We start from the raw sequence: 27,674 nt of genomic DNA, 5'->3' as shown, positions 1-27,674 counted from the left end.
CATAGGGAGCAAATGTGTCCTGAGGGGGTGTGAAAGCCATGTCTATGTCTTGGTTTACTGAGAACGATATGCATGTGAAGAAGGCCTACAGTGGACATGCATGGACACATTTCTAAACTTACGTTGAGTCAAGTCTCTATCAAAATTCAACTACAGCAAAGGACACTATGGTCCAGGGGAATGTGAGAGTGTTTTGCCTTCCACAATGCTAATATTTTATCACAAAATTTCTTTTTCTTTTTTCTTTCTAGAATTTAAAATTCAAAACCCAAAGCCAACTCTTGTTTCTTCCCTGAAACCATGACCATCAATGAGAGAATTGGTTTTAGCTTAAATTTGAATCCCATTTGAGTAGGGTCAATAGAGGCTTGGATTTTAAGCTAGCTAAAACGACTTTTTTTTTTTTTCCCAGTGATTAGGGTTCCACAGTCGAATCATTCTCAGTGAAACTCGTGTTAAGGTTCTAGTTTACAAACAAAACCACATGTCAAGCCAAAGTGAGATGAATTTTATATGGTCAGCCTAAAACAAAAGCCATCAAACAATGTGATTTTAATTTAACTTGAAAGTTTGAAACTAACTTGTTAGAACATTGTGCATAAAAAAATGATAAAATAATAAGTCGACAAAATAAATTTGCATTTTATAGTTTGAATTTTCAATATAGATTTGCTGTTTCTCTCCTAAATTGTTTTTGTGTTTGGTTACTGGAGATGTTGTACTCATATTTGACATTATGACTGCTCTGTACTTTATTTCGTTTTATAAATAAATTACTATCGCTTTTTCTCGGGAAAAAAAAATTGAAGAGGCATGGATTCAAGATTCGAATTTGAAAAAGTGGTGGGCTGAAATTTTAAGCCTAATTTCGCTACGCATAAATCTTATTTGTTTTTACGACATTTGGGGGAGCAACTTCCTCTAATTGGACGCGGATTCGTTCTCATCCGATCTTGTACTTCAGTCAACAAGGGATTCAACTTTTGGCCCCCATTTTCAGTTTTGCCTTCTGCCCACAGCCACAGAACATGTCACAAGCATTATCTTTGTTTATCAACCAGACATCTAATTCTCACCTGATCTCGCTTTATATTTTACTAGGGTAGCGCCTCATAGATAGATGCATATCCAAAAGAGAGGAAATTAAAAGATAAAAAGAATTGAAAGAGCCAAAGAGAGGTGTGATGAACATATCAAAGTATGACCTCGTAATCTAGCCTTAATTGAAGTAGGGGCGGAATCGAATCGAAGAAATTCTGAGTTGAACTCTGATTCAAAGATAGAAAACATTTCAAGCAAGCATATCTATCACTGAATTGGTTCCTAACTTTGTGTCTCCTCCAGATAGAAAATACTTAGTTCCTAACACCACTATTGACTACCATAACACCAAACGACATGACAAAATAAGAAAATAAAACAAACACTGAATTATGAATCCCTCAAATAAGATGCTGAGTAAAATAATCAGATAAAAATTCCAGATATGTAGCAAAAGGATTATAATTACCAGGGAATGGAGGATTCTGCCCTATCTGTTTAACATGAGGACCAACTATAGCATGATCATCAGGGTTGGTAGCAGACAAAACTTGTACCTCTTCAAACATCGAGTTGTCTCTTAATCAAGTCCTCAATCTCTTCAAATGGTAACTTCAAATCTAAGGCCTGAGCTCCAAGTTGAACTGCAACATTCTTCTTCGACTTCACGAAAGACAAGTAAAGATTATGGGCTTGTCTTAAACCTTTAGCCTGTCCAAGAGAACAATTCTGCAATGCCTCCAATATCACCCTGTCCGGAGCAAAAGTATGAGAATTTTAAATCAACCGTATCAGACAATAGATGGGAAATTATGCACTGGAACAAATATCAACACCGGAGAGAATTTGACATAAACAATTTAGCCATCTGTACATAGAGTCGAACATAACGAAATCCGGAGCAGACTCTGAGAATTAGTCAAATACAGTAGTCTCAATTATATCATCTTTAACTTCCAACTCCAATTGACCTCGCCTGAGTGCATTTACAATCCCCTTCAAATCCAAACAGAAATTCAGTAAAGTAGGTTATAAACAATGACATACAGCAGCAACTTTGAAACCAAACCACTGTCCAGCATCTACATCAGTCCTAAAAACATGAAACAATATTTTTGACATGCCATAGAGAAGGAATTTTCTTCCTTTGCAAAGTACATTACTATTGGTAATTCGAAAAACACCTTGAACAAATTTTCTGATAAACTCCCAAAAAATGATAATTTACATTATTGCATTGTCCTTTTGATAAGTATATACATCATTACTCCACCTCATGGTCTTGACACCCTAGTGATTCACCCCATCCCGGCATCAATAGTAGCATAGCGGTTGCGCATAGGTCAATAGAAGTCAATGCACACTTAACAGCCAATGTTAACTCTTTTGCAATGAAGAAAGTGTGTGCATATCGAGTAAATAAGAACCTGATAAAAGTACCTAAAATATAAAATAACATAAGGAAGACGAACACAACAATCGAGATGAAGATCTCATCACTTCCCTGAGTTGTAAAGGTCTACCTAAGGAAGTCAAGCAATAAATAACAAATTAGTAGCCTAAAAAGGGTAACATCAATAAGTAAAGGCTTTACAAACAATTGTGTCCTGCAAATGAAGTAAACTCATCCTCTTGATGTGGCATTATCCACAAGGCATGGTTTCACATAAGAGACTGTCAAGAGACTGTCAAAACAGAGTTATACAAGCAAAGAATAATATGATTCCGAGGCATCAACTCACAGTTTTGCGTGCACGATCTTGACCGACATCTTCAAGTACAAGCTCTGCTTGTAAAAGCTTCCTTGACTAACAGCATTAGAAATGGAGCTTAATCAGTGTTCTATGTCTCTGTATCAACAAAAATTACATTTTAGAGAAAAAGAAACTAGACAAATTGAGATACCAAGACACAAAATTATAATATAGATAAGTCTCGAAACCTGTCAGCTCATTCAATTAGCATCTCAGCTGGAAGAACTACTTTTGCAGTATAGTTAGGTCATGCAAAATCAATTAAAGAGAGAGAGAGGGTGTGAGAACTTCCCGGGTTTGTGTAGGTGTATGGATGAGCAAAGCGTAGAATATGTCGAAGTGAGAGAGGATAGACAACGAGATGATTTCAAACACCCACAACTTGCTCCTTGGAATGTGAACGGACCCAAAATAACTCCTACATGTCTCTGATCATGATCACATTTGGTCTGAAGTTGATCTGGGTAATCTGAAGAACACCGTCGCAGAAAAGTTTTAGCCACGAAAAATATTGCACATCCGTCGCTAAAAACCTTTGGTGATGAAAAATCTTCAAATTTCTGGGCAAAACAGCAGCCGGGTTTTTTGGGTTTTAGGTCCTTTTTTGAGCTTCAAATCATCCAAAACATAATGTAGGCCACTTGAGACCCCGAAACCTGGTCCAAATCATCATAATAATCATTATAAACATGTCGGTGGCTTCAGATTGACCTGAAAAACAACAAAAAATACATTAGGCAGAAATTTTGATTTTGACCAAAATAAGAACCTACTTAGCTATGTTGCTATTTTCTGGCATTTAACTTCAACCAATGACCAAAAAAACTTCTGTAACATATCTGAAACGTGCTGAAAACATCCTAGGGCTAGAAAAAATGCCCAAAATTTTCTTTGGAAAACAAAATCCTTAGTTTGATGACGCAAAATGACACTTTTAGTTTTAAAGGGTCTATTTATGGTGTCACAGTGTGTGTGTGTGTGTGTGTGTGTGTGTGTGTGTGTGACAATAATTTCTATGTTGGTGATACAATAAAAGAATTAGGTACATTACTGGCAAATGCTAATAGAAAACATAGTGCAACTTGAAAGCTCATAGATTTAATGAAAATGCATTTTCCCTTTTGAGTAAGTTTTCTGTGTGTGTGTGTGTGCACCTTGTAATATAACATATGCGTTTCTCTGCAAATTTAAAGTTCAACCGTTGATTCCTATGGCTTATAGCTTAGCTTAACTAGATATGATCCAAATGCATTTGTTCCTTCTATAGGCTTCTAATCTCTCTTATAGCTGCTTACATTTGGTAGATTCTTAAAATCCTTTATTTTTCTTTATTGCTCGCTTACTTTGTCATTCTTTCATAATGGGAGTTCAGTTAGTCTGCCCCTTAGTTTATTTTTCTTTCTTATGTTTTCTAGAATGGAGTTTTTCAAGTCACATGGATGTTTATTTAGTCTTTTTTCATGGCGATTGGAATTGTCTTCCAATCCCAATGTTAAATTGAAGCCGAAACCGAAGTACCATCATGAAGGAGTCCTGCTGGAAGAATTTCCTGGAGCCTACAAACAAATGAAATATCAGAAAAATTTGCCTCATAGTTTCTCTTTTTGATCAAGAGAAAATGGAGACATATTTGATTCAGTCATATATTCCTTATTTCCACATGAAACCTGAAAAGTGGTTGTTACCCGTTACCTTGGTAGCACCAAGTTAGGATTTTCTGGTGTTACCTTTATTTTTCTTCAGTTTTGTTAGAAAACATTTCAGGCAACCATATCTATCACTTAATTCGTTCCTAACTTTGTGTCTCCTCCAGAAAGACAATACCTGGTTCCTAACACCACTACTAAACACCATAACAGCAAACGACACGAAAAAGAGAGTAAGAAAACTGAATTACGAATTCTTCAAATAAGATCCAATTAACTTAAGATGCTAAGTAAAATAATCTGATAAAAGTTCCAGATATGTGCCAAAAGGATTACAATTATCGGGTCAAGAAGATCGTAGTTGGGCTTCTAGGGAATGGAGGATTCTGCTCTATCTGTTTAACATGAGGACCAACTTTTGCACGATCATCAGGATTGGTAGCAGACAAAACTTGTACCTCTTCAAGCACGAGTTGTTTCTTAATCAAGTCTATGTTCTCTTCAAGTACCTGAACCTCTCCAAATGGTAACTTCAAATCTAAGGCCTGAGCTCCAAGTTGAACTGCGTCCTTCTTCTTCAACTTCACGAAAGGCATGCAAAGATTCTGGATTTGTCTTAAACCCTTCGCCTGTCCTAGAGAACTACTCTGCAATGCCTCCAATATCACCCTGTCCGGAGCAAAAGTACGAGTCTCTATATTGAAGTTATTCTGGAGTATCCTCAAGCACTCTGCTTTCCACTCATCAAATTGCTCCTTCACATATATCAGGCCTATTAGCTTCTTGCCTTGTACCAAAGATGTAACTGGAGCACCATTCTTATCAACATTATCTAAATTTGACTTGTACTTTTCAAGCTTCTTCCTCATTATATCAATCGAGTCTTTCAAATACTTATTGGCACTCTGGAGGATTAGATTGCATAACGTTTCGCTTTCACAACCTTATCCATGTCTTTCAATTTCCTCATCTGCCACCCCACAAACTTATCAAAATATGGGTTCCTGTCTGTAGTAATAAAGGATCGGCTCCAGTCACATCCCAAGCGAAAAGCCTTGAGGTCTTCCATTGCCATTGGAGGGAAGAAGTTCAACCATTCAGATGCTTCACAGAATTTGGATATCTCACTGTCAGAGAGGCCAAGACTGAGCATGATTTCCCACTGGTATGCTTGTCCACTTGACTTTGATGTAGCCTTGGACTTCTTTCCCTTGAACTTATTATCTGTAGGTGCGTGCACCTGAATTTGCATCTTCAGCTTCCTGATGGTTCCCTTTCTCCTCTTTGTTGCTAGGAAAGACTGGTGGATGTCCAAACTGTTGGATCTCTTGTGCGATTTTATCGGCTGAGGCTTTGATGGGCATTCTATTTCCGTGGAAACCAAAAGGCAAGAGGACATTGGCACCTCTTAATCATGATAACGTGCAGAAAACTCTAGCTTTGAGAGTGAGAATGCATGTCCAAGATGCAAAAACCATTCATGTAAGGGAGCGGGAAGTTCCCAAAGAACTTTTCCCCTGGCTCAGTAGGCTTTTCACGAGATTAGGCCCTGTAAACATCATGTTCTTTCTGTTGGCGAGTTCTTACTTAGTTAGGATTTTGGTTCCTTACTATGTTAGGATTTTAGTTACTTACCCATTTATGTAGTAATAGACCTACTACCGATGCTTTTATGTGTTCTTCCATGTGTCCAATTTGTTAGAGTTTTTGTGACAAGGCCTTCTCTACAGTTGTACGATTGGTCAATGTCGAGTATGGTGTTCTATGACTCACTTGTCAAGTTGGACATGCAAAATATCTTAGGTTTTTTAGGTTTTAGACATAAAAAATTTTCACTTTGGAAAAAGCTTTGGCTTTTTCAAAAAGACAAAAAAACCACTCAACTTTCAAATCAAAGACATGCAAATGTATTGGATTCCTTAGAAATCTAAAAATAAATAAGGCATTTTTGTCCATTTTTGCTTCTTTTAAGATTTTTCTCTCTCCTTTTGCTTTTTCCAAAATGTCCCAAATATCTTTGCCCTAACTTGAGGGAGTGTTGGCGAATCCTTACTTAGTTAGGATTTTGGTTCCTTACTATGTTAGGATTTTGGTTACTTACCCATTTATCCAAATTACAAAAGAAAATAAATATAAATTACAGTATGAAATAAATCTCAATTATAATAGGACTAGATAAATTGGTAAGTAACCAAAATCCTAACATAGTAAGGAACCAAAATCCTAATTAAGTAAGGATTCGCCAACACTTTCCACAAATTTTGAATCTTTTCTTCAATCTTTCTGAGTGTGTCTCTCTTTACGAAGCTCTTCGCTTCTTTGGCTGCCATTTCAGTATTCTTACAGAAACTGCAAACAATAATGATTTCTATTAGCAATGTCTATGATAAAAACTAACCTTAAAATTATCTAAAACCTTCACCATTCTTAAAAATTAAAACTTAATTGGTATTACATTAAATGCATAAACCATATTATCATCCCACTGTGCAGGAAACCACAAAAATATGCATCATTTACTTTTACTTTGGCTAGGCCTAATTGACATTAACGTACCGCTTTTAGACCTGTGTTATGTTCACACTGAGGGATAAAAAGAGTAAAATACTAAGAAGCCTAAGAGGAAAGTGAGCTAGAGACTCAAACCCCTCGTCCTCAACCTCATGAAAACACAACATTACGGCATACAAAGGCTACCTAGGACTTCATGCATGGGATATGAAAGTATTGTTCGTGCCTAAAGCTTAAAGAGGTGAAGAATAACCGATAATACAAGTAATATCAATCACATGAACATGCAGCGCAAGATTAAAATGGGAATAAGACTTTAGAACGGATCGCCAAAAAATACAACCGTGGAAATTGTATCAAACCACTTAATTCCCACATCAGAAGCTTGCATAACAATAAAATTCGAAACTCATTTCACTAAATTGACAACTAACCACACAGAAAGGAGTATAATAAAATAACCACACAGAAAGGAACAAAAACCACTGAGAGGCACAAACTTCACCGTTCGAAAAGAAAACGAAATAGAAAATCGTAACCATTCGAAAGGGAATTGGAGCTTACGTCGAGAAGTGGAAGGAGGTCTTCGACGGAAGACGGAGGTTCCAATAGGCTTTATTTTATGGTTCAACTAAAGACAAGGAGCAAAATTTTCGGTTTCTTCAACTCCAGCAGCCGTGCCGTGTAAAGCACGCAATTGATCCTTGCAAGTGCAAAACCCTAAATTAGACGTGACAAACAAGCCTATAAGAAAGAAAATGTATTGCTTTGCTAGGAAAGCTGAACCAATCCTAGTCGAATGGGGAATCTTGGGTAATGCTTACACGATTCAAGTTGCAGGTTCTTACTCTTACCTACCTAAAAAGAAAAGGAATGTTATAACGAAGGTTTACTTACCTAAAAACGTGGAGCAAGGAGACTCTTGTATGTACGGTAACCCTCTCCTCCGCTACTGGTGGACTGTTGCACAGAAAGGCCGACAGAGGCAACGTTTAAGACCCAAAGAGTCGTTGGCCGAACAATATTCCGACCAAAAAAAAAAACTAATGAAAAATATAAAATGTGATTCTCCTAAAAAAAGAAATAAAATACTCTTTTGGTCACTAGATTTTACACGAAATTTTAATTTTGTCACTTAAAAACAAATTTAGCTAAATTGGTCACTCTATTATCAAAAGTTTACAATTTAAAGACTTTTGATTTATGTTAAGTTTGTTAGGTTAAATACCATTTTAGTCACTAGATTTTTTATTCTCTTATATATGTTCTAAAACTTTTAGTTAAAAGCAATTTTCTTTGCAAATGCGAAACTTTATTTTGAATTTTTTTTTGTCAAATTCATGTATTGACATAGTTATGGATTTTAATTTTTGTGAATGTGAGTATGATAATGGGGATTATGATTTGAGCTTTTTTGAAAAGATCGATTTGCATTTTTGTGAAACTACTATATATGAACATATTTTGTCATGATGGGATTCCTTTTTTAACCTTAATTGATGCTATACCAACCATAAATTTTTAGCCTATTCCGTTGTTCGTGGGACATGTAGGGGTTGGTTCATTTTAGATATGCGGTCACACGGAACCAATGTAATATCATGATTCTGATTGGTTTGATAAAGTTTCCACATGTTCCATGTGTATTGGAGGGTACACCAACCACGTGGTGTATTCGGAACATGCAAAAATTACTCTTTATTATAGATTCTTCAAAGATTCATCAATTACAATTTTGGTTTGTTTAGTACGAAACTTTAGGATTTAAGGTTTATGTGTAATAATCTCATGCCTATAACTATTGTACAATAAATCATTAGTTTCATATGCTTAATTTAAGGTGTAAATTTGGGATTTAAATTTGTTGGTTTTGCATTATTGTTGTTATTTTATACTTTGCAGAATCGATAGTGCAATGCATTGAGTATCATAAAACCCAAATGTCTCAAGTGATATGAAATGTTACTGCAATGCACTAAAAGAGAGTGAAAAATCCCCATAAATTTAGAAAATGGCCCCATCATGTGGAATATCTTGGTGATACGTTAAATATGGAGAATAGGATTGATGGGCAAGATGCAGATAGTGGCTGAGCACTTTTGTTTTTGTTTTTGTTTTTGTGGTCGAAAGTGGCTGAGTACTTGGGCTGTGACAAAACTAACACTAAGTACCATTACAAACATAGGATGTGGAGGAATTGGGTGTGAAGTTAGATAAGGATTTGACCAAAACAAAAAAGTTAGATAAGGATTACTTTGAAGCCCCTAAGTTGTTTCCTTCAAAACATTGTAAAATGAGTCTTCAAAAAGAGTATGTCAATCACTTTGCACCCGTATGGCCAAGATCAAACTACAATTTGTTGTATATCCTTCAAAACATTGCAAAGGTAGAGACTTTGCTTCTTCATTAGTATCAAACAGAAAGTAGAGGTGTAAATGAGTCGAGCCAAACCGAACTGTCCAATATGAACCCAATATGTCAAATTGGATTCGAATCAGGTTCATTTACAGGTTTTTAATTTGATTTTCGATTATAGATGTTTTTTTTATATTTTTTTAGCAAAGCTCTTTTACTCTTTGTTGAAAAATTTGGCATCAACAAAATCAAATTTCGTTTCAAAATAAACGCTCTGCAATATTTAATGCAATTTCTCATATTCGAACTAATTTAATAAATCATTATTAGCTAGTTAATAATATCTCTTCCAAAAAATACTAAAACTGCCCAAAGCTGAACGCGCAGCAACTCACCTAAACGGCGTCGTCTTAGTTTTCCCCTGGAATACGTCGTTCCGCGAATAAACGACAGAACCATGCACATGGTATCATCTGTCGTTACCACGCACGAAATCGCTTCTCCCAAGAGTCTCTCTCTCTCTCTCTCTCTCTCTCTCTGTGTTGGTGAAGGAAAGCAAAGAAAAGCAGCGATTTTTGTTTTCTGTAGAAAAAGAAAGAGGATGGTTCTGTCGCAGAAGCTTCACGAGGCCTTCAAAGGGACCGTAGAGAAAATCACAGGGCCTCGTACGGTCTCAGCCTTCAAAGAAAAGGGTGTTCTCAGCGTCACCGAGTTCGTCACTGCTGGTGATAACCTCGTCTCCAAGTGCCCCACCTGGTCTTGGTATTTTCCTTTCCTTTGTTTCTATTTATTGTAAAATTCGATATTTTAATTTTACTTGATTGTAATTTGTTATCTTTATGTTCGGATTGTTTATGGTTTTTCATTTTTGACTAATGGCTATTATGAATTTGTTGAAAAAATAAAGTTCGGGAAGTGAAGCGAGGGTTTTAAGAGTTTGCCACTGATTCTGTCAATCAACTTGGCTGAATTGCAGGGTTAAATGAAATAAAAAAACCCATCTATCAATTGGGTTTATGGGTTTTTGTTTTAAAACAAATTCAGTAGAAGTACAGGAAGATGAAATTTAAAAAGGAAAAGGATGTAAATTTATTTGAAAATAGCTGAAAGAAAGTAGAGACAAGAACAACTTTGTTTGATTAAGTATTCTGATAATTTGAATTTAGAGGAAGCAGCCTGTTTTAGAGTTTTCAAATATGCTGGTTGAATAGTTATTACATATTTAGACTGTAGAGTCTTATTAGTGATGGCTACAATTCTTAATCTCTTTGTATTTTATTTCTTTTGTATCTTCTCATCACTTTATTTTTGTTTTACGAACAAGGTTTTGAGGTGATATCTTACTTTTTGGTTGGTATTTTCCTTTCGATTCATATCATGTTAGGGAATCAGGTGAGCCAAGCAAGAGGAAGCCATACTTACCACCAGAAAAGCAGTATTTGATTACTAGAAATGGTATGATGACATCACACTACTCTATTTCTTTGCAATCCTTTTGTTTTTTCCCACTTCCTGCGACAAATTTTCATCTTGTTATTAATAGCTACTGGGGATTATAATATTCAGGCATAATAATATTGCTAGTGCTCAATGTTTTGTATAATTTCCTTTTCATTTTAATCATTGATTTATGTCACCTTTATAGTGATCCTTTTCATGGTTTCTGTAAATGAAAGAAAACCAAGCAAAGAGATTTTTTGTCTTATACTCTGTTTTTGGCCTCCAAAAAGTTAAAAAGTTTGCTCAAGCAATCCAGTTGGTTGGAGTTAATCCTCATTGAATCAAGAACCATTTGAGCTAACTGCCCAGTATTGTGTGTGCGCGTGGGGTTTCTCTCTCTCAAGTATAAACTTAAAGAAAACTGCTGCCCTTACTTACAATGGGGTGATCTGTTTACTTCTTATTCAGTCCCTTGCTTACGGAGGGCTGCATCTATTGAAGAGGAGTATGAAGCTGCTGGTATGGAAGTTCTTCTAGATAATGAAGATAATGATGGCTGGTTGGCAACCCATGGGAAGCCAAAGGGTAAGTTACTTTGGTTAAAGTACACAAATATTTTCTTAGAACCATTGACTCAGACTATCTCTTATCTTTAAAAGATAGAAGTTGCGAGGAGGAAAACTTACCCTCCATTGAAAGTTTAGAAATCAGCAAGAATAAGGCTGTGAAGTTGGCCCCTTCACATGTTGGAGGGGAAGATGAAGACGATATTCCTGACATGGCTGACTATGAAGAAGCTGACAACATTGAAATAGATCCTGTAAGTGTTTAATTGGCGTGCAGTGATAGTTCGTCTCTTTAAAACTTCATGTCTTTGTGCTGGGTCTACTCGTTGATAAGTTTCATGTTGTAGCCTGTTCAATACACATGATATAGTTTATTTATGTTTCTTTTGATTAGTAGCAACGTTCAGGAAGGGAAATTTGACCTCCTCTTTAAACAAGAGGTGTGACTACCAATTGGGTTATGCCCTAGTTTTAATACTTTCTTAAAATTACTTAATTTTATGATAAAAATAGTTTGTATGCAATTTTAATGAGTGCAAACAAAATAAGAGATGGAGGAGGGTAAGAGTCTTGTTTGGGTAGGAGTGAGGGGGATAGTTATAGAGAAGGATTTGATATTTCATTGAAACTTTATTTTTATATGTTATCTAATCTAGATCTTGAGCAACCTTCTTCCCTAGTCTCTTGCACAGGATGTTAATTTTTGCTTTCAACCATGAAAATGATGTTAATATATTGTAGAGAGCTAAGAATTTTTGGGTTTGTCTTAAATTGCAGGGAACTTATATTATTGCTCATGAACCTGAAGATGACAATATTTTACGAACACGAACCTATGATGTCAGCATTACGTAAGATTCGTTTTCTTTTGAACTGTTGACCAGGTCCAATATTTTCCCCATGTGGAACTTAGAAGCATGTTGCCTTTTGGAGAAATGGTTGCTTTTTATTTCAAAGTTTTTGGTAATAAAGTGTTGCTTTCTTGATAGCTCAATTATAAGGCAATTGAAGTTCACTTCAATTTGTTGGTCTCTGTAGCTAATTCTATGTTGGCATCAATAGCTTAATTGATATTACTCACTTTCAGGTATGATAAATATTACCAAACTCCTCGAGTGTGGCTGACTGGGTATGATGAGGTTTGTTTCAGTAACTAGCTGTTTTCTTTTCCAAATTTTTTTATTGTCAAGAATTGCTGTCATTTGGTATTCAACTTGAGTCAGTTGAAGTCTACATGTTAAGATCGTTCTCTAGCTCAACAGAGTCAAGCTGGAGTCTGTTTTTGAGTTTTCTTTCAAAACGAGTGAAGTCCTTTTACTTTCCTTTTTCTTCTTTTTTCTTTAAAAAAAAGAAAGAAAAGAAATACAAAATATTTATCTAAAACAAAGCCAAAATTACAAGAGCGGCGAACAAGCAGTCCACCATATACAAAAGAACGTTAGCATGCAACTAACATTAAGTAACAGCTAAAGGAACACAATCGTCTGGAGCGACAGCCAGAAAATTCACTGGAAACAGCAACATTGGTTTCAATTGGTTCCTAGCTTAACTTATGGAGCCGAATAATAAAATAGACTCATAACCATTTGGCTTTTCTCTTTTTGTCATTTATATTCTTTGGTAACTTGTATTTTTCTATGATCTTGTGCCTGAAAACTGTTAAAATTTATTTGAGTGCATGTGCTATACAGCTGATAAATATTGCAAAAGTAGTTGGAAACCAAGTTCTTCCATCAGAGATACTAATAAAATAAGTTCACAGCTAACTGGAGGGTCCCTGGATCAACTTCAAGCTGAGTAGTAACGAAAGCATACTATCCAGCTGAGCCCCAATTAAGTCCTTGGCTCAGTTTGGCATGTATTCATTTTTCACTTGCTACTCTAGAGTGTGCGTGTGTTGTTTTTAAAGATAGGTAATATACATATATATGTCGTGCAAAAAAACTTACTCCTCCCCGTATTTTCTTTGACTTGGTGCTCAATGCTGTTAGGGTTGGTACCTGTAAGTACACTTGCAATTAAATAATTAAAGATGAAAAGTAAACAATCAATTTTAGAAAAGATGTTTCTGCTACTGTACCTACAATAAAAAATAAAAATACTGTCAATAAAACCAGTGTTTTGTTTCAGTTCCAGGCTGTGTTAAGGTACCTGATTTTTTATATTTCCTCAATCCTGGTTATGCCTTGGTCTCTGGCTAATTGGTTATTAGAATGTATGAGTTGGTTTATGGTTACATGTTTCTAGACTTATTAAAATTTTATATTTGTGTTGGTATATCAGTTTGTCTAATTTCGTTTTCTCTAAAATGTAACTCTTTGCTGATATAAAGACTTCAAAGACTAATTGAACTCCATTTCTAATGCTGTTAGTCAAGGATGCTTTTACAAGCAGAGCTCGTACTTGAAGATGTCAGTCAAGATCATGCACGCAAAACTGTGAGTTGATGCCTCAGAATCATATTATTCCTTGCTTGTATAACTGTTTTGACAGTCTCGTGTGAAACCATGCCTTATGGATAATGCCACATAAAGAGGATGTGTTTACTTCATTTTACAGGACACAATTGTTCATAAAGTGTTTGACTTATTGATGTTACCCTTTTTACGCTATGAGTTTGTTGTTTATTGCTTAACTTCTCTAGGTAGAACTTTCCAACTCAGGGAATTGATGAAGATATTATCTAGATTCTTGTGTTCTTCTTCCTTGTTTTATTTTTTAACTCAATATGCACTTACTTTCTTCCATGGGATAGAGTTAAACATTAGCTGTTAAGTGTGATAATTTTGTTCTGTCTTCTATGCAGTAAGCTGGTTATTGTTTGCTTTGGTGGTTAAATCGTTGCTTTAACATTCAATCATTTGGACACAGGTAACAATTGAGGACCATCCCCACTTGCCTGGAAAGCATGCATCTGTCCATCCATGCCGACATGGAGCTGTGATGAAAAAGATTATTGATGTACTTATGTCACGTGGAGTGGAACCAGAAGTTGATAAGTAATTTCCCATCTTGACTCACCCATTTGTATGCCTTTACACACACACGGGCTAATCGTTTGTCACTTAATGATTTTATTAGTTATTCTTTTTTTTAGTTTTTTTTTTCTATTGCTATTTGAAAAGTTAACACCACCAAGGCCCTATGGGTCATAAGCACTGAGGTGTCCCCCGTACGGGTTGTAAAAGAATTGTTGATCTATAAAATGTATCGAGTAGATAATTGCCAATTAATAACACCAATCAAGTAATCGAGTCACATATAAAAGCTATATAATTTAGTTAAGAGTCAAAATAGGTTTGTTCTGAAAATAAGGTTATCTCAGAATGGCTGTATTGAGCATGCGGGATAATATCGATAAAAACATCTCATACTCTTCCATCATCAATTTGTCAGATATGGATCCTGCAATAACATTATTGTCATGATTTACTAGACCAGCACCTTGAACTGTCAATGCAACAACTTTTTTATCGTTGTAAGTTTTTGTTTTGTAGGTACCTTTTCTTATTCTTGAAATTTGTTGCCTCTGTAATTCCAACTATTGAATATGACTATACGATGGACTTTGATCTTGGCAGCTCCAGCAGTTAGCAACTTAAGCAAGGTAAATCTAGAGTAAGAAAGGGATTTTATTGTTCTTCACATAACCAAGCATTCATTCTGTCTACTTTCAACTCTTTTATTCTTGCAAGTCAGAAGACCTTGGAACCAACCAAAAGTTCTGCTATCTTCCCATCATATTGTGGGACAGTCTCTTCCGCAGGAAGTCATGACTCTAGACCACTTTATTCAGTTTCGTAGATTTATTGTTTTTTAAAAGTTTATGAAACACATCTATTCAGATGTGTTTCAAATTTACAGTAGGAATGTACTTTCCAAAGGGAAAAAAAGATTCCTTTTCTATAGCATGTCCAAAATTTTATTTCATGTTTCTAAGACTGATTTAGATGCTGGACAGTGGTTTGTTTACCAACTGGGCTTTGTATGGGATGCCCTTTTCCCCCTCCAATAAGAAAAATTGTTGCTGCATGTCATTGTTTATAACCTACTTTACTGGATTTCTGTTTGTATTTTCAGGGGATTGTAAATGTACTAGGATGATGTGGATCGGAATTGGAAGTTAAAGATATTATCATTGAGACTACCGTATTTGACGTATCCTCAAAATCTGCTCCCAATTGCATTATGTTTGACTGCTTGTACAGATGGCTAAATTGTTTATGTTAAATTCTCTGCGGTGTTGGTATGTGTTCCAGTGCATAATCTCCCATCTATTGTTTGATAGGGTGATGTTCATCCCAAGTTAACTATGTAACTCTGCACATAACTTCTCCTACTCATATTATGCAAAACACAGTATATAATATTCAGTCTTCTTCTACTGCGATTGTGATTGTGCTTTGTTTTAGTGGTAATGGAATAGTAACCCTAACATTAGGAGATTTTCGGATAAACAATTTGCTTGCTTCTGGGGTTTAACATGAATCTTAAAATCCATAATCCACTTTCCACTGTAGTACTACCCTATGTCTCACTCGACATGTTACGTCCTCAATCAACTTACTAGCTCAATTACCCTCTCTAGACATGGGAAAAAAAAAAAAAAAAAAACCCTAAACGAAAGGTGTGCTACTTTAGTTCAGACCATTTTTTAACTCTGGTTCTTATGTTTTCAATTGTTGACCGTGCGCTCCTGTACTTCTGAAGTTCGTCAATTATGAATTAGAAACTCCCTTCAAAATGGCAGATAGAATGAGCATGTGCATTTTTGGTTTTTGTAGTTTGGAACTTTAGGATTTAAGGTTTATGCCACGAGGAAGTGTATCAGAAATCACATGAACCAAAAAATTGTCCAAATAATCCAGGGGTGCTCAGGTTCAAAACAAATAATGTTTAGCCAATTCGCATACAATCCAATGTAGATTGAATTATGGACTTCCCAATCCAATTCAATCTGATCAAAGGGTGACTAGGCTTATTAAGCTTTTTTCTCCTTTTTTTTGGGGGTAAGAACATAAAATAGAACAAACAAAATCCCTTCGGAACAAATAATAAAAGAAACAAGGATAAAGAACGCCCACAGGTCTACAAATGCCAACCATGAAGGCTTGAACCAAACGTCCAAATAAGAACAAGAAAATTTGCAGATAAACTACTAAGAAGAAATTATCAAAACTGAGATCTTTGCATTTATAAATAAATGAATAATCCATCTGAAGAACATTTACATCTCTAAAGAAATGTTGTGCAAGCATCTTGAAAAGATCTACCTAAACATCTAGTAAAATCTGTACAGCCGAAAGTTCAGTTGCAGGTTCATCTAATTTCGGCAAGAAACAAAACCCTCGAATGGAAAGACACTGACTACAAGTGCAAATCAGAGAACCCCATTTTTTGACTTACGAACATAAAATCTTATTCTTTTTACGATCATGCAGGCTGCATCGCCACCGGGAATACAATCTCAATGGGTCATTTGGATAAATCTGAAAACGATAAATTGAAAGATTCCAGGCTCCAGGCAGTTAAAAGGGGCAAAAGATTATTCTGCACTAGAAAATTGAGTTAAATTGACAACCTAGAAGCAGAACCAGCAAAACTAAGACTGTTTGATGAGGGAAGGAGAGCTGCTCCTAAACAAAGGCTTCTCTACAATTTCACTAATTTAACAATTACATGGGAATCTGCAGGAATTCATAATTCATGTCTGGGATCATATGCACTGGAGCACATGCATGATGCAGGTCTCATTAACGTTTCATCCATCTCCTTTTAGATGTATACAGATTTAACATCATTAGGGCCGAAACTCATTGAACACCGTGGACACTTCCTCTGTCGACTTTCAATTACTTTTTGCACACAAGGGTTGCAGAACAAGTGATAGCATTTTGTAATGACAACCTGGCATTAAGATAAAGAAAAGAAACTAAGCGCTATGCCAGAAACGCCAAAATAATGATGACCACAATGATGATTATAACAATGACAATGATAGTAAGCATGAAATTTCTGACTGACTGGTCTCTAAACAGATATTAAATAGCAAAAGATTTTAAAACCACAAATGGATATTAATGTGCAACCTTTCCTCATAGAAGTTGTCTCAGTTTAAAATTAAATCCACAAATTTTGTGATGCTTCATGTATCATTTAATGCCCTAATTCATTACAAAAGTGCTGTAGGATGTTATAAATTTCACAGGAAGTCATACCCACCTTCACATTTTCCATGTTGGTCCACATATTTACTTGACTAGGATCCAATATTTGGACATTTTCACCTCCAAAAAGCTAAGAAATGTGGAATGGGAATTAAATAAATATAAGTTGAGTCAACAGATACCTGTTTTGTCCTGTCAAGGCAGACATCACACTTCAGTATCTCCCGGTATTCTCCAAGTTCCTGTTGAAGTTTTTCAACAATTGATGAACCCTCTGTCTGCGCTCGAAGCCGTGAAGCCTTTCTTTTTAAAATTTCCAATTCCTCTTCTATTCTTTTCTTTTCAAACCTAACAAACAACAAAATATGAGGTCACGCAACCAGTTATGAAAGATTGGAAGGAAGCGAGCAGAACGTCCACTATACCTTTCCCTCTCTAGTTCTATCTGCAGCTCTGACAGACCCATTCGACTTCTGTCAACTTTAGATTGTGATTCCTCTAGAGCCTCCTGTGCCTGCTGAGATGACTTCCTGACATCCGACAATCTCTTTTGAGTATTTTCCAATGTAATTGCTCTTTGAAACTTATCTTCTGCTAGTTTCTGAATCTGATCTCTACACATTTTCAACTGTAAAGAAAGTATCAAACAATCAGTTCAGCTCAACTCCATATGAATTTATTTCAAGTTTTATAGGAGGTTTAGAAATACCTGATCTTCAATTCGAGCAGCTTTCATGTTATAGAAATTAAGAGATGCATTGCCTTGTTGAATCTCCCTCTCCATTTTCCGTTTATCCATGAGTACAGCCTTCTGCAGCTGTTTAGCCCTCACACCCTCTAAAACAAGCTGAAAGAAGAGAGCCACAAATTGAAGCTTAATATTAGAACGTGTATATAATAATCCAACAATTTAGCCTACCACATGTATACTGATCCATGCATAGATCTGGCAAAGGAAAAAATACTATTAACCTTCCGTTCCATGCATTACTGGCATTTTCAAAGGTTGCCAATTATATTTCAAATATAACTTCATCCAAACAAACAGTTTGGATGAGGCAGATAAATAAATAAAATTATAGTTTGGTAGGCGTTGACATCACAAAAAGAAAAATATCCAATGAAAAGAACACCTTTAGAAACCAGATTCAGACCGACTGTTCCAACTCAGTTAACCGGGAACTAATTGCCCTGATGATCAGGGTTGTTAAACCAGCCAATAAAATTGTTCATTAAAAAGAATTTGTTCTTTCTGATTGCATGGGTTTAAACCAGAGCTCTATTTATTAAATATAAAGTCATAATCAATAAGTCAATATCACATTTGTTGCATTTGACAATTTTATATTTATCTCACGTCCCAGCCAACAACAATGAGAAACTAAAAGATTTATTCCTAAGAAACTTAAAAAACAAATAAAACCAAAGGAATTAATGAAAATTTATATTAATAACGTCCTTCTTCTTTTTTTCTGAGAAAGATGCATGCTTACGTTATTCTTAAAAACCATAATCAATATAAAGTAACCAATTTTAAGAAAATGTTCAAGCCTTTCCTAATAATACTCAAAATAATTTTTTTTAAAAATAAAAGTAACTAACTTTTGCAACAACAAAAAAAAACAAGTTATTTGTTAAATATTATTAATTTTATCCTATCATATAATTTGACATTTAAAGTACAATAAATACATAGTTAACGTCATCAAAATTCAACCATGCTAGAAACTTTATGCATAGTTATTCATTTTGTATGCTGTAATTGCCTGTGTTTTTTTTTTTCCATTCTGTACTATAGGATACAAAATCTACACCACCACAAACCTTCTGATACAAGGAAATGCTGAGTTAATCACCTTAATGTTATAGTCATCTCTCTCAGTAATTTGCTGCAGTAGATGTTGGTTTTGAGTTTGCATATCATCATATGCTTGTCCAATTGTCTGAAGAAAATCAAACTAAAATGTCAGAACTATCCAATGACAAATGAAAGATCTCGTCCGCATATAAAGAAGAGAACTAACCTCAATTTCAGATAAGTATGCCTCATTTTCTTCATTTTTGGACTTCAGAGCATCAGAAAGTCTCAAAATATCCCTGAAATATTGAGAAGGGAAAAAACAAATCATCTACACAATAATCATGTCAATCGAGAACTAGGAACTGCCTAAGCAAATATAGTCTACCAGTTACCATAAAGAACCATAGATAAGTTATAATTCCACCTGCATTTTGCTTAGAGTTTAACATTGTAACAAGCAGGTTTTAAGCCCAGATAAAGGCAGAGTGTTGCACAAGGCTGACAGCAGCATAAATTGTCAATCCCATTTAATGGCCAAAGGCTTAATTGATTATGCAAAATTATTCTGATACTTTAAATATAGTCTGGAGGTTCAAAGTAAACCCTTGTAGTAGTTAAATAATAATATTATCTCCTTAGTTTACCTCACTGAGACTTGACAAGTACAAATAATAAATAAATAAATTGAATGTGAACTGGGAATCAACAGTATCTTGGGCTTCTCTGGGTTCTTTGGCCTGCATGTGTTTTTGTTTATGCTTCTTGATCAGAAAGTAATCTGTTTTTCCAATGTATTTGTATTGTTGAGACATCTTTAGGTGGAACATTGGTTCAACGTGTTTCTACTCATTTTTACTAAATTAGTTATGTTTCCTATCATACAAAATAACTAAATGAAAAACAGTTTGACCACATCAGAAAAGTATACCTTTTGGAATCTTCGAATTTCTGTCTCAAGTCAGCAATCTCAGCTTCTGCAGCAGCGAGCCTTTGTTGAGAAATGGCCTCAGCTTCATTTGCTGTCTTAACTCGTAATTCCAAGGTGTGTTCATCAAGAGAGGACTTCAAACTTTCAACATGAGCCCATGCCTTGCATTCCAAATCTCTAGCTTCCAAGACATCCCTGCAAATAGATAAACTCCACACATCAAACACATGTTACCTTTGCACAATCAAACCAACACATGACAAGCAAATCGGCTGAATTGGTAAAATCACATTAACTATTACAATTGAGTTATGACACTTGTTCAACTGAAGCCAGCATCATGTAACAGGAAATAAACGAACATGAGACCTTAAAGATTCACTTGTGAATAATTATGGGAAACCCAACTGCATACCTTACAAAACTTGCATTGATTTAGTTAACAGAAAGAAACAATTTAATATCAAAAAATGCAAGCACAATTTTAAAATTCTTTTGATAAGTCCTGGATAGATGCCGTTCAAAAAGTGCCATTCTTTGCAAAGTACTTAAATGAAAGCTGCACATAACTAAACCACCAAACACTTGTAAAGGCACTTTACCTTGGATCAGTCAACTCATGTCTATACATTTCCAAAATCAGCTTTAACTCTGATTCACTCTCCTTTAAATCTTGAACCTACATTAAATAATGGGGGAAAGAAAAAGTTGATGAAGCTAAACAAATTATATCTAATATTACATAAGAAAAAGTTGACAAAGCCATTTTATAACCCAAGAGCCACTGATATCTAATATTATATAAATATGAGTGTAAGTGCATACCAAGTGAAACTTTCTGCAGATCCAACTATCAAATGGAATGTAACAAATCCACAAAACATACCCACCAACATAATAAATCTACTATGCATGTCGAAAACATGATAGAGACACAACCAACACTACTGCTCAAAGATTACTCTTTTTCTTTTTATCCCAAAAATGCAGGCTACTTAAAAGTGGTACTTATTCACGAATAAACTTAACAAAAAGCTTCAGTCAAATAAGACAAGCTCACTAATTCAACACTTCCACCCAGCATGCAACATAAATTCAGTCACAGTAGGAAGAGACACATACCACAGCATTCAACTTTTGTATCTCAGCAACTTGATCTGTGGATCTGGCAGATAAAGTCTCACACTCTTTCACCTGTTTGGAAAGGAAACAGTTTAAATTTTTCAATGCAACCAAGAATTTCACTGAATAACATAAATACCCACCTTCCTATCAAGAATGCTGGAAAGAGACTGCACATCAGCCTGTAAAGAATGAAAATCAGAAGCAGCCTCTTTGTATTTACGTAATTGACCTTGCATGGTACCCATTTCCTCAGGAAATGAAGAAACCAAGGCTTTAAATTCTTCAATGATTTCTTTTCTTCCTGAAATAGTGAACACAATTTCAGGGTGTCTATAGCGAAAAAATGCAGCAAGAATTCCAGAGTTAAAAAGAAAGCATCAGATTTTCTCTAACCTGGTTCTCTTGACGCCTCTTCCAGCTTCGCTTCAATCATTTTTCTTTCCTCAATCTGTTTCTGTATTTCTATACCCAGATCAGAAATTCTAGAATCAACAACTGCAGAAGATCTTCGAAAAACATCAGCAATGTCACTCTTCACATTCAGTTCCCTCTCCCTCCACAAAATATTATCCTTCTCAACCTAATGATTTCAAGGAACAAGAAACTATCAGCATAATTACACTACAGTTTCAACAAAATTACCGATAAGAGGCATAAATGAAACTACCGACCAGTTACAACCTGTAGTTTCTCAAATAAGGCCTGGCACTCAAAAACTTCTGACTTTGACTTTTCTATTTGATCTCTCACCAACTGATAGGCTTGGGAAGAGGAAATACACTTCACATTCTTTAGCATGTTCTGCAAATAAAAAATATAAAAAACCCAATTTCACTTACATGACTAAATAAGAACTCAAAAATGCAAGAAGTGAAGAGTAAAGTTGAACTCGCATTCACATAGAAAAAGCTCATAGTAGGACAGTAAAATAACCTGCAAACTAGATAACTGCTGTAATATTTTTATCCTCTCTTCATGAAGGCCTTTTATGTCCATTAGACGACTCGAAGCTTGGTCCTGCAGAGCTCGAATCAATTAACATGATTACCCCTTTCAAAATCAGCTTTCAGAAGTGAATCAAGGAGATAAAAGGCAGCACAATACCATTAGCTCCTTGAGGGTAGACTCCATATCTTGCAGATCTTTTTGCTTATCTCTAACCCTATCAACATGCTTGTTCCCAAAATTTAGGACTGGGAAAACTGCCCCTTTTGCAGCATCACTCTCTGCCTTAAGAGTTGCTAGTTGACAATTACTATCTGCTAATTCACTAACTGCAGCTTCCAACTCCCCTTCAAAATACAACCAAAACATAACAGACTTTCAGAACATTCAGTGACATATCAAACCATGAGAATCACAACCAACTGAAATAAAATTCTTCCTCCTTTTTGAAGGACAGGTGATTAAACAACTTTTATATATATATATAAAACTTAACATTAAGAAAAAATGAAAAGAAAAAAGAGCAATGGACAGAGAACTCTCATCATAAGAATAATAACAATTCAACAAGCTCATATATATATATATATATATATATACAGAGAGAGAGAGAGAGAGAGAGAGAGAGAGAGACTCCCATTATAGGTGGTACATTAGATTCTCCCATCATGGAGAGACAAACACTCGTAGAGAGACAAACCGTCCACGATGGAGAACATTAAAAACCCAAAAATCAATACATAACTATTCCCTTCCCCCCCCACCCCCTCCCCAAAAAAAAAAAATTACAAGAAACTAAAGGGGATGTTACCAAAATGTTTTGAAAAGAAAACCAACAAGGATTCTAAAAATATTTTACCATTTAAACGTCTAAGGTCAGCTTTATTATTTGCATCCATGTCACGGTGGCTCTGCAGTTCCCTTGCCAGCAATTTGTGCTTCACAAACATATCGCTAAATGCCAATCTCAAGTTCTTAACTTCATTTTTAAAGTCACTTGATGTCTTCTGCCTACTTGTGCCTATGAAAAGGAGCAGCACACACAAAATCTGAGGGATAATTTTGAAAGGAAATGTTTCACAACATATGATATGTGAAATACATCTAATCTCCTAAACTCTCACCTTCTTCTGGAAGCTCTTTCAACAGAGCATCATGCAATGCATCCTTCACATGCCACTGGTGGTCAATTGCAGCTATGACATTACCTATAATATTCTTGGTCTTTTCAAAGGTAGTTCCTCTACCTTCTTCCATCTGATTAGAAATGTTATATGTACATGAACTTTCAGTTGCACCTGCTTGTGCAAGGCGGTTAAGAAAAGCATCCTGCAATGCAGATGGAGCCCCATCTGATAAACAATACAAGGCAACCTTAGCAGCAAGTATATTTGAACACCCATAGTACTGATGCTTCTTACAAGTATGTAAAGTATGAATCCAGACCCCCATAAATTTTTCAAGCTCTGTGAATCACTGATTCACAACATATATATGAAAAGAAGAAACAACATGGTAAAGAACTAAGAAATCAGAGTTGGAGCAGGGGACTATGAGCAAATAATAATGGTACTACTTTGAAAATTAAATAAAACTGACTGTAAAAATCATCTCAACTTGAGGCATTCATTAATGCCTAAAGGCTTCAAAAGAATTCTTTTAGATTACCATAGATGTACCGCCCCTAAAAACATAATACAATGTAATCGGATAGCAGGATGAATAACATGTCTAACAAGAAAATAACACTATACAATATTGAACAACTCAATCAGCATTAATTAAAAATGAAGTCCCCCTATGCAACATTCATGAGAAAACCCCCCATTACTTAGCCAACTCAGTAATTTTACAGCAACTAGCAAGTTTAGTATAAAATATATGTATGTATGTATGTATATATATATATATATACGCACATAAGAAAACACGCAGAGACTTCATGAAGTTAGACCCAGAATTAACTAAGCTTTTTCATCATAACTAGTGCCACTGCATAGAACAAGCATGATCCTCACCATCCATGATTGACTTGTCTTTAACATCTTGCTGACAGCTCAACTCTCTTGAATGGATGGAACATGATTCCAAGTCATTAACCACCTATTGTCAAAACATATGGTCAATTTCCCCTCGAAGCAATATATAGTACCATATGCAGAAGAGAAAAGGAGAGAAAGTCATAACAGACAAGAGGGTTCCTACCTCTTCCCAAGACTTATTGACCACTGATAATGTGGTATCATATGGCTTTTGTTTGTCCTTCATTTGAGAAAATTTATTCTCAAGACCAGAGTACTCAACCTTCTGAGTCTCTAACTTCTGTAATAGCTTTTGATTTTGATATTGAAGGACAGCAATGTCAAGCTACACGTCAAAAAGGACAACATAAGTTAAAAAACAAGAAGATTACATATATCTAAAGAAAATCACCTAAGTGTTTCATTTGACTTTCAAATGAATGCATTCAATTTAAATTATCTCTTCATGTCTTCAATGAACATCCAAATAAGTACTAATAACATCTCATTTATATTCTCTCTTCTTCTCCCACCCTATCATATTTTAGAGCCTACCTTAACTAAGAAATGATATTTGACTAAAAAAAGGAGTGTGTGGGCCTGTAAAGTTAATATATCTAAGGAGCGTACACATAATCCTTAAAGATGGAAAGTATTATGTTTGCATTGTGTCAAATACCACTTAAGTCTACCTAGCCCGTGTTAGATGACTTTATATCAAGCAGACCTCAGATATTAGAGAAACCAAGAGAAAGGAATCTATCTCTAAGAGGATTCATACAATATCAGAGAAGAAATGAAAAGGAAAATTTTCACATACAAGCTAAACTTGTCTTTCATTCAGAGTATTGTTCTCTGTGTTTAACACTGGCCCAATTTATCTATTATTCGTGTTAGCAGGTCACATTAATTTTGTGTTGGGTTCAAACCATATCATCTAACAATTGCCATTGGGTAAAATCATCACAAACTTTTGGGTCCATAAAATCATTACAAATAGATGGGGGCAAAACCACAGACTGAAAATTTGCGCATCACAATAAAGTGGTAATTTAATTGATGAAGTAGTAAAATTCCTCAAACTAAAAGCGACATAAATCCTTCAACAATGACTATAGGGCTGAATTATTCAAATTATTGGCAAACTAAATCAGCAAAATAACAAAAACCAATATACCCAATACGAATAATCCAAAATTCAAACCCAAGCACAGAATTGCTTCACACTAATAATGAAATATATGTGCAACTAGAAGCAACAGGAACAAAGGCCTCACCTTTTTGTCCTCAGAAATGGGCAAAAAGGGCTGCTTCTTAGCAGTAGCAGCCGTGGGTGATAGGGAGCTAAAGTGACGGCGTTTTCGATCATGCTCACCTGTGCTCCCCATTGGAAACCCTAGAAACCCCCCCTAAACAGTTCCACTCACATTACACCAGACCCCCCTAAACAAGAACAGCCCCAAACAAATTAATTCCTTTTAAACTACAACTAGGCACACCATCAACCCCTAGAAAAATAGAAGAGAGAGAAACCCTAGTTGAAAGCCCCAGATAGAAAAAAACCAACAAAATGGACAGGTCCTTCGTTTCCTTTTGTGCTTTGAAATCCCAAATTCTCAAACCCTAATTCAAGGCCCACAATCCCTCTCTCTCTCTCTCTCTCTCTCTCTCTCTATAATCTTTAGAGTGTTTAGGAGTTTTGATCCATCTGATCTCCCTCTGTCTCTCTCGCTCTCGCGCTCTCGGCTGACTGGAAGGCTCCAACACACTCAGAAAAAACAGAAAATAAATAAATAAATTGACTTTTTTATGGTTTTGTAATTTTGTACCAGAATTAAAAACGAAGAAGGGCAGCATGGAATTTCGTGAATGTAAGAAGGGTATTTTAGTCATTAAATCTAGGTGAGTTTGTGTTCGGGGAATACAAGGTCAACTAAGACCCGGTTGGATTGTGAGCCTCAAGTGTGATTGGTTGCTAGTGAGGTTGGATCTACTTCGGCCCGCAGCCGATAATTTGCTCACTTTCACTTGCAGTTATGCATGATGAAACTGCCACTCTACTTGCCTAGGTTGTTGCCAGTTGGGCTCTCAAATTGAGTGACTTTGACTGTTTGAGGAGTTAGTGGGATAAAGAACTTTAACTGAAAAAATAATAATAATAATAATAACAGCTCCACAACTCTTATTATTGCACACTCGACTTCTCTTTCCGTAGTTTAAATTAAATTAAAGTTGAATATCGCTGGCATCAAAATAAAAAATTAATAATTTTTATAAACTAAAAAAAAATCTTTTAGATAATCTTTTATGTAATCATTGACTTAATGGTAATAAATATAGAATTCACCTAAAATAATTTGTTTTCAATGAAAGTAGAGCAAAGCCAATAATGCTCTTCAAACTTTAATTACATTTAGCCAAAATGATTAGAAAAATATTTTAGTATAATCAAGTTGAAATATCATTTAATTTTCATAAGTTTTTTGGAAGATTTAACAACTTAAATTAGCAGCAAATCTATCTCTAAAACTCACAAATGAGAATATAGTGAACAGTTTAAACTTTAAACATAACAACTAATGTGAAAGCTTAAACAATAACAGCTAATATCAAAGCGTGCATGCCTAAATTTATCTGATTAATCAAAAATCAGTGAGCATTTAAAACAATATCTTGGCATAATCACTAATTTTATGCTCAACAAATAAATTCTTCAAACTTTTAGCACAAGATCGAAAAAGTACAATACCCAAACAAATCAATCAAAACCTAACCATTCAAATTGATGTTCATTCATCACATAAACAAAAGCAAATTTATAGAAGAGAATAGTTAATAAATAAATAAATAAAATTCCTATAATTCAGTATAATTTTCTTTTCTCTAGCAACAATATTTAACAATTAAAAATAAAGATTTTTTTTTTTCATTTCAAGTTTTGCATGTCTCTTAATTTGATCATGGAAGCAATTACATGTTTGTGAGGTTATTTCTCCGTTGATTTTAAAAAAAAAATACTAGTTGTAATGCTCTGGACAATCTCTTACCTCTGTTTTCTCTTCACTAAAATTCGCGACGCATAAATGACTTCTCGAAATTAACTAGCATCGTAGAGAGGTTGTTGTTGAAGGCTCTAATTTTCCAACAGCATCTCCAAGTTAGCTCAGAATAAAGGATCGAGGCTTATGAAGTTGCTCTAAGAGCTAGAAATGGAGAAAGGACTGCAATTGCGCCGCTCTCACCGTAAAGGTGAGATAAGTAAATAAGCACAAAAGTTATAAACCCTAATCTCTCACCGTAAATGTGATATAAGTATGCTACCACAAAAGCTATAAAATCTAAATACCATATCCAGAAAGTTATGTTGAGAAAGT

At 35.2% G+C, this 27,674-nt stretch overlaps 2 protein-coding genes, 1 long non-coding RNA gene and 2 pseudogenes across 4 annotated transcripts; 1 reads left to right on the top strand and 4 right to left on the bottom strand.

The window, feature by feature from the left end:
* Window positions 1–1,300: 1,300 nt before the first annotated feature.
* LOC148917164 (uncharacterized) lies at window positions 1,301–3,677 on the bottom strand. The gene is made up of 3 exons (XR_016127205.1): window positions 2,784–3,677; window positions 1,893–2,564; window positions 1,301–1,792 (listed from the first exon to the last, which is right to left on the bottom strand). It is a non-coding gene; the product is annotated as an uncharacterized LOC148917164 (long non-coding RNA).
* Window positions 3,678–4,675: 998 nt separating this feature from the next.
* Window positions 4,676–5,975, bottom strand: LOC148917163 (leucine--tRNA ligase, cytoplasmic pseudogene; annotated as a pseudogene).
* LOC103331541 (leucine--tRNA ligase, cytoplasmic pseudogene) lies at window positions 5,355–5,840 on the bottom strand (annotated as a pseudogene).
* A 3,811-nt stretch (window positions 5,976–9,786) lies between the features above and the next one.
* On the top strand, window positions 9,787–15,697 carry ATG3 (autophagy 3 (APG3)). The gene is made up of 10 exons (XM_008234150.2): window positions 9,787–10,069; window positions 10,692–10,762; window positions 11,216–11,332; window positions 11,407–11,567; window positions 12,091–12,164; window positions 12,401–12,452; window positions 13,686–13,751; window positions 14,185–14,312; window positions 14,811–14,920; window positions 15,394–15,697. The coding sequence occupies exons 1-9, from the start codon at window positions 9,909–9,911 to the stop codon at window positions 14,905–14,907; spliced, it is 927 nt and encodes a 308-aa protein (XP_008232372.1). The 5' UTR covers window positions 9,787–9,908; the 3' UTR covers window positions 14,908–14,920; window positions 15,394–15,697.
* Window positions 15,698–16,482: 785 nt separating this feature from the next.
* Window positions 16,483–26,098, bottom strand: HUB1 (histone mono-ubiquitination 1). 2 transcript variants are annotated; one of them, XM_089051970.1, is made up of 19 exons: window positions 25,578–26,098; window positions 24,485–24,646; window positions 24,298–24,382; window positions 23,404–23,631; window positions 23,139–23,300; window positions 22,439–22,626; window positions 22,268–22,351; window positions 22,016–22,135; window positions 21,728–21,914; window positions 21,475–21,635; window positions 21,332–21,403; window positions 20,812–20,888; window positions 20,210–20,404; window positions 19,505–19,577; window positions 19,337–19,423; window positions 18,190–18,327; window positions 17,906–18,108; window positions 17,663–17,828; window positions 16,483–17,220 (listed from the first exon to the last, which is right to left on the bottom strand). In XM_089051970.1, exons 1-19 carry the CDS (start codon window positions 25,686–25,688, stop codon window positions 17,089–17,091), a joined length of 2,631 nt encoding a protein of 876 aa, XP_088908096.1. In that variant the 5' UTR covers window positions 25,689–26,098; the 3' UTR covers window positions 16,483–17,088. The 2 variants fall into 2 exon arrangements, 1 of the variants encoding a protein (XP_088908096.1); XR_016126889.1 differs by having other exon boundaries at window positions 17,082–17,220; window positions 17,536–17,828; window positions 25,578–26,087.
* Window positions 26,099–27,674: the final 1,576 nt, after the last annotated feature.

The sequence above is a fragment of the Prunus mume genome, linkage group LG5, assembly GCF_029339155.1.
Source record: "Prunus mume cultivar Tortuosa linkage group LG5, ASM2933915v1, whole genome shotgun sequence".
NCBI classification, from domain to species: Eukaryota; Viridiplantae; Streptophyta; class Magnoliopsida; order Rosales; family Rosaceae; genus Prunus; species Prunus mume.
Note: the sequence above shows the minus strand (reverse complement) of the source record. Positions and strands in the feature narration are given on the sequence as shown.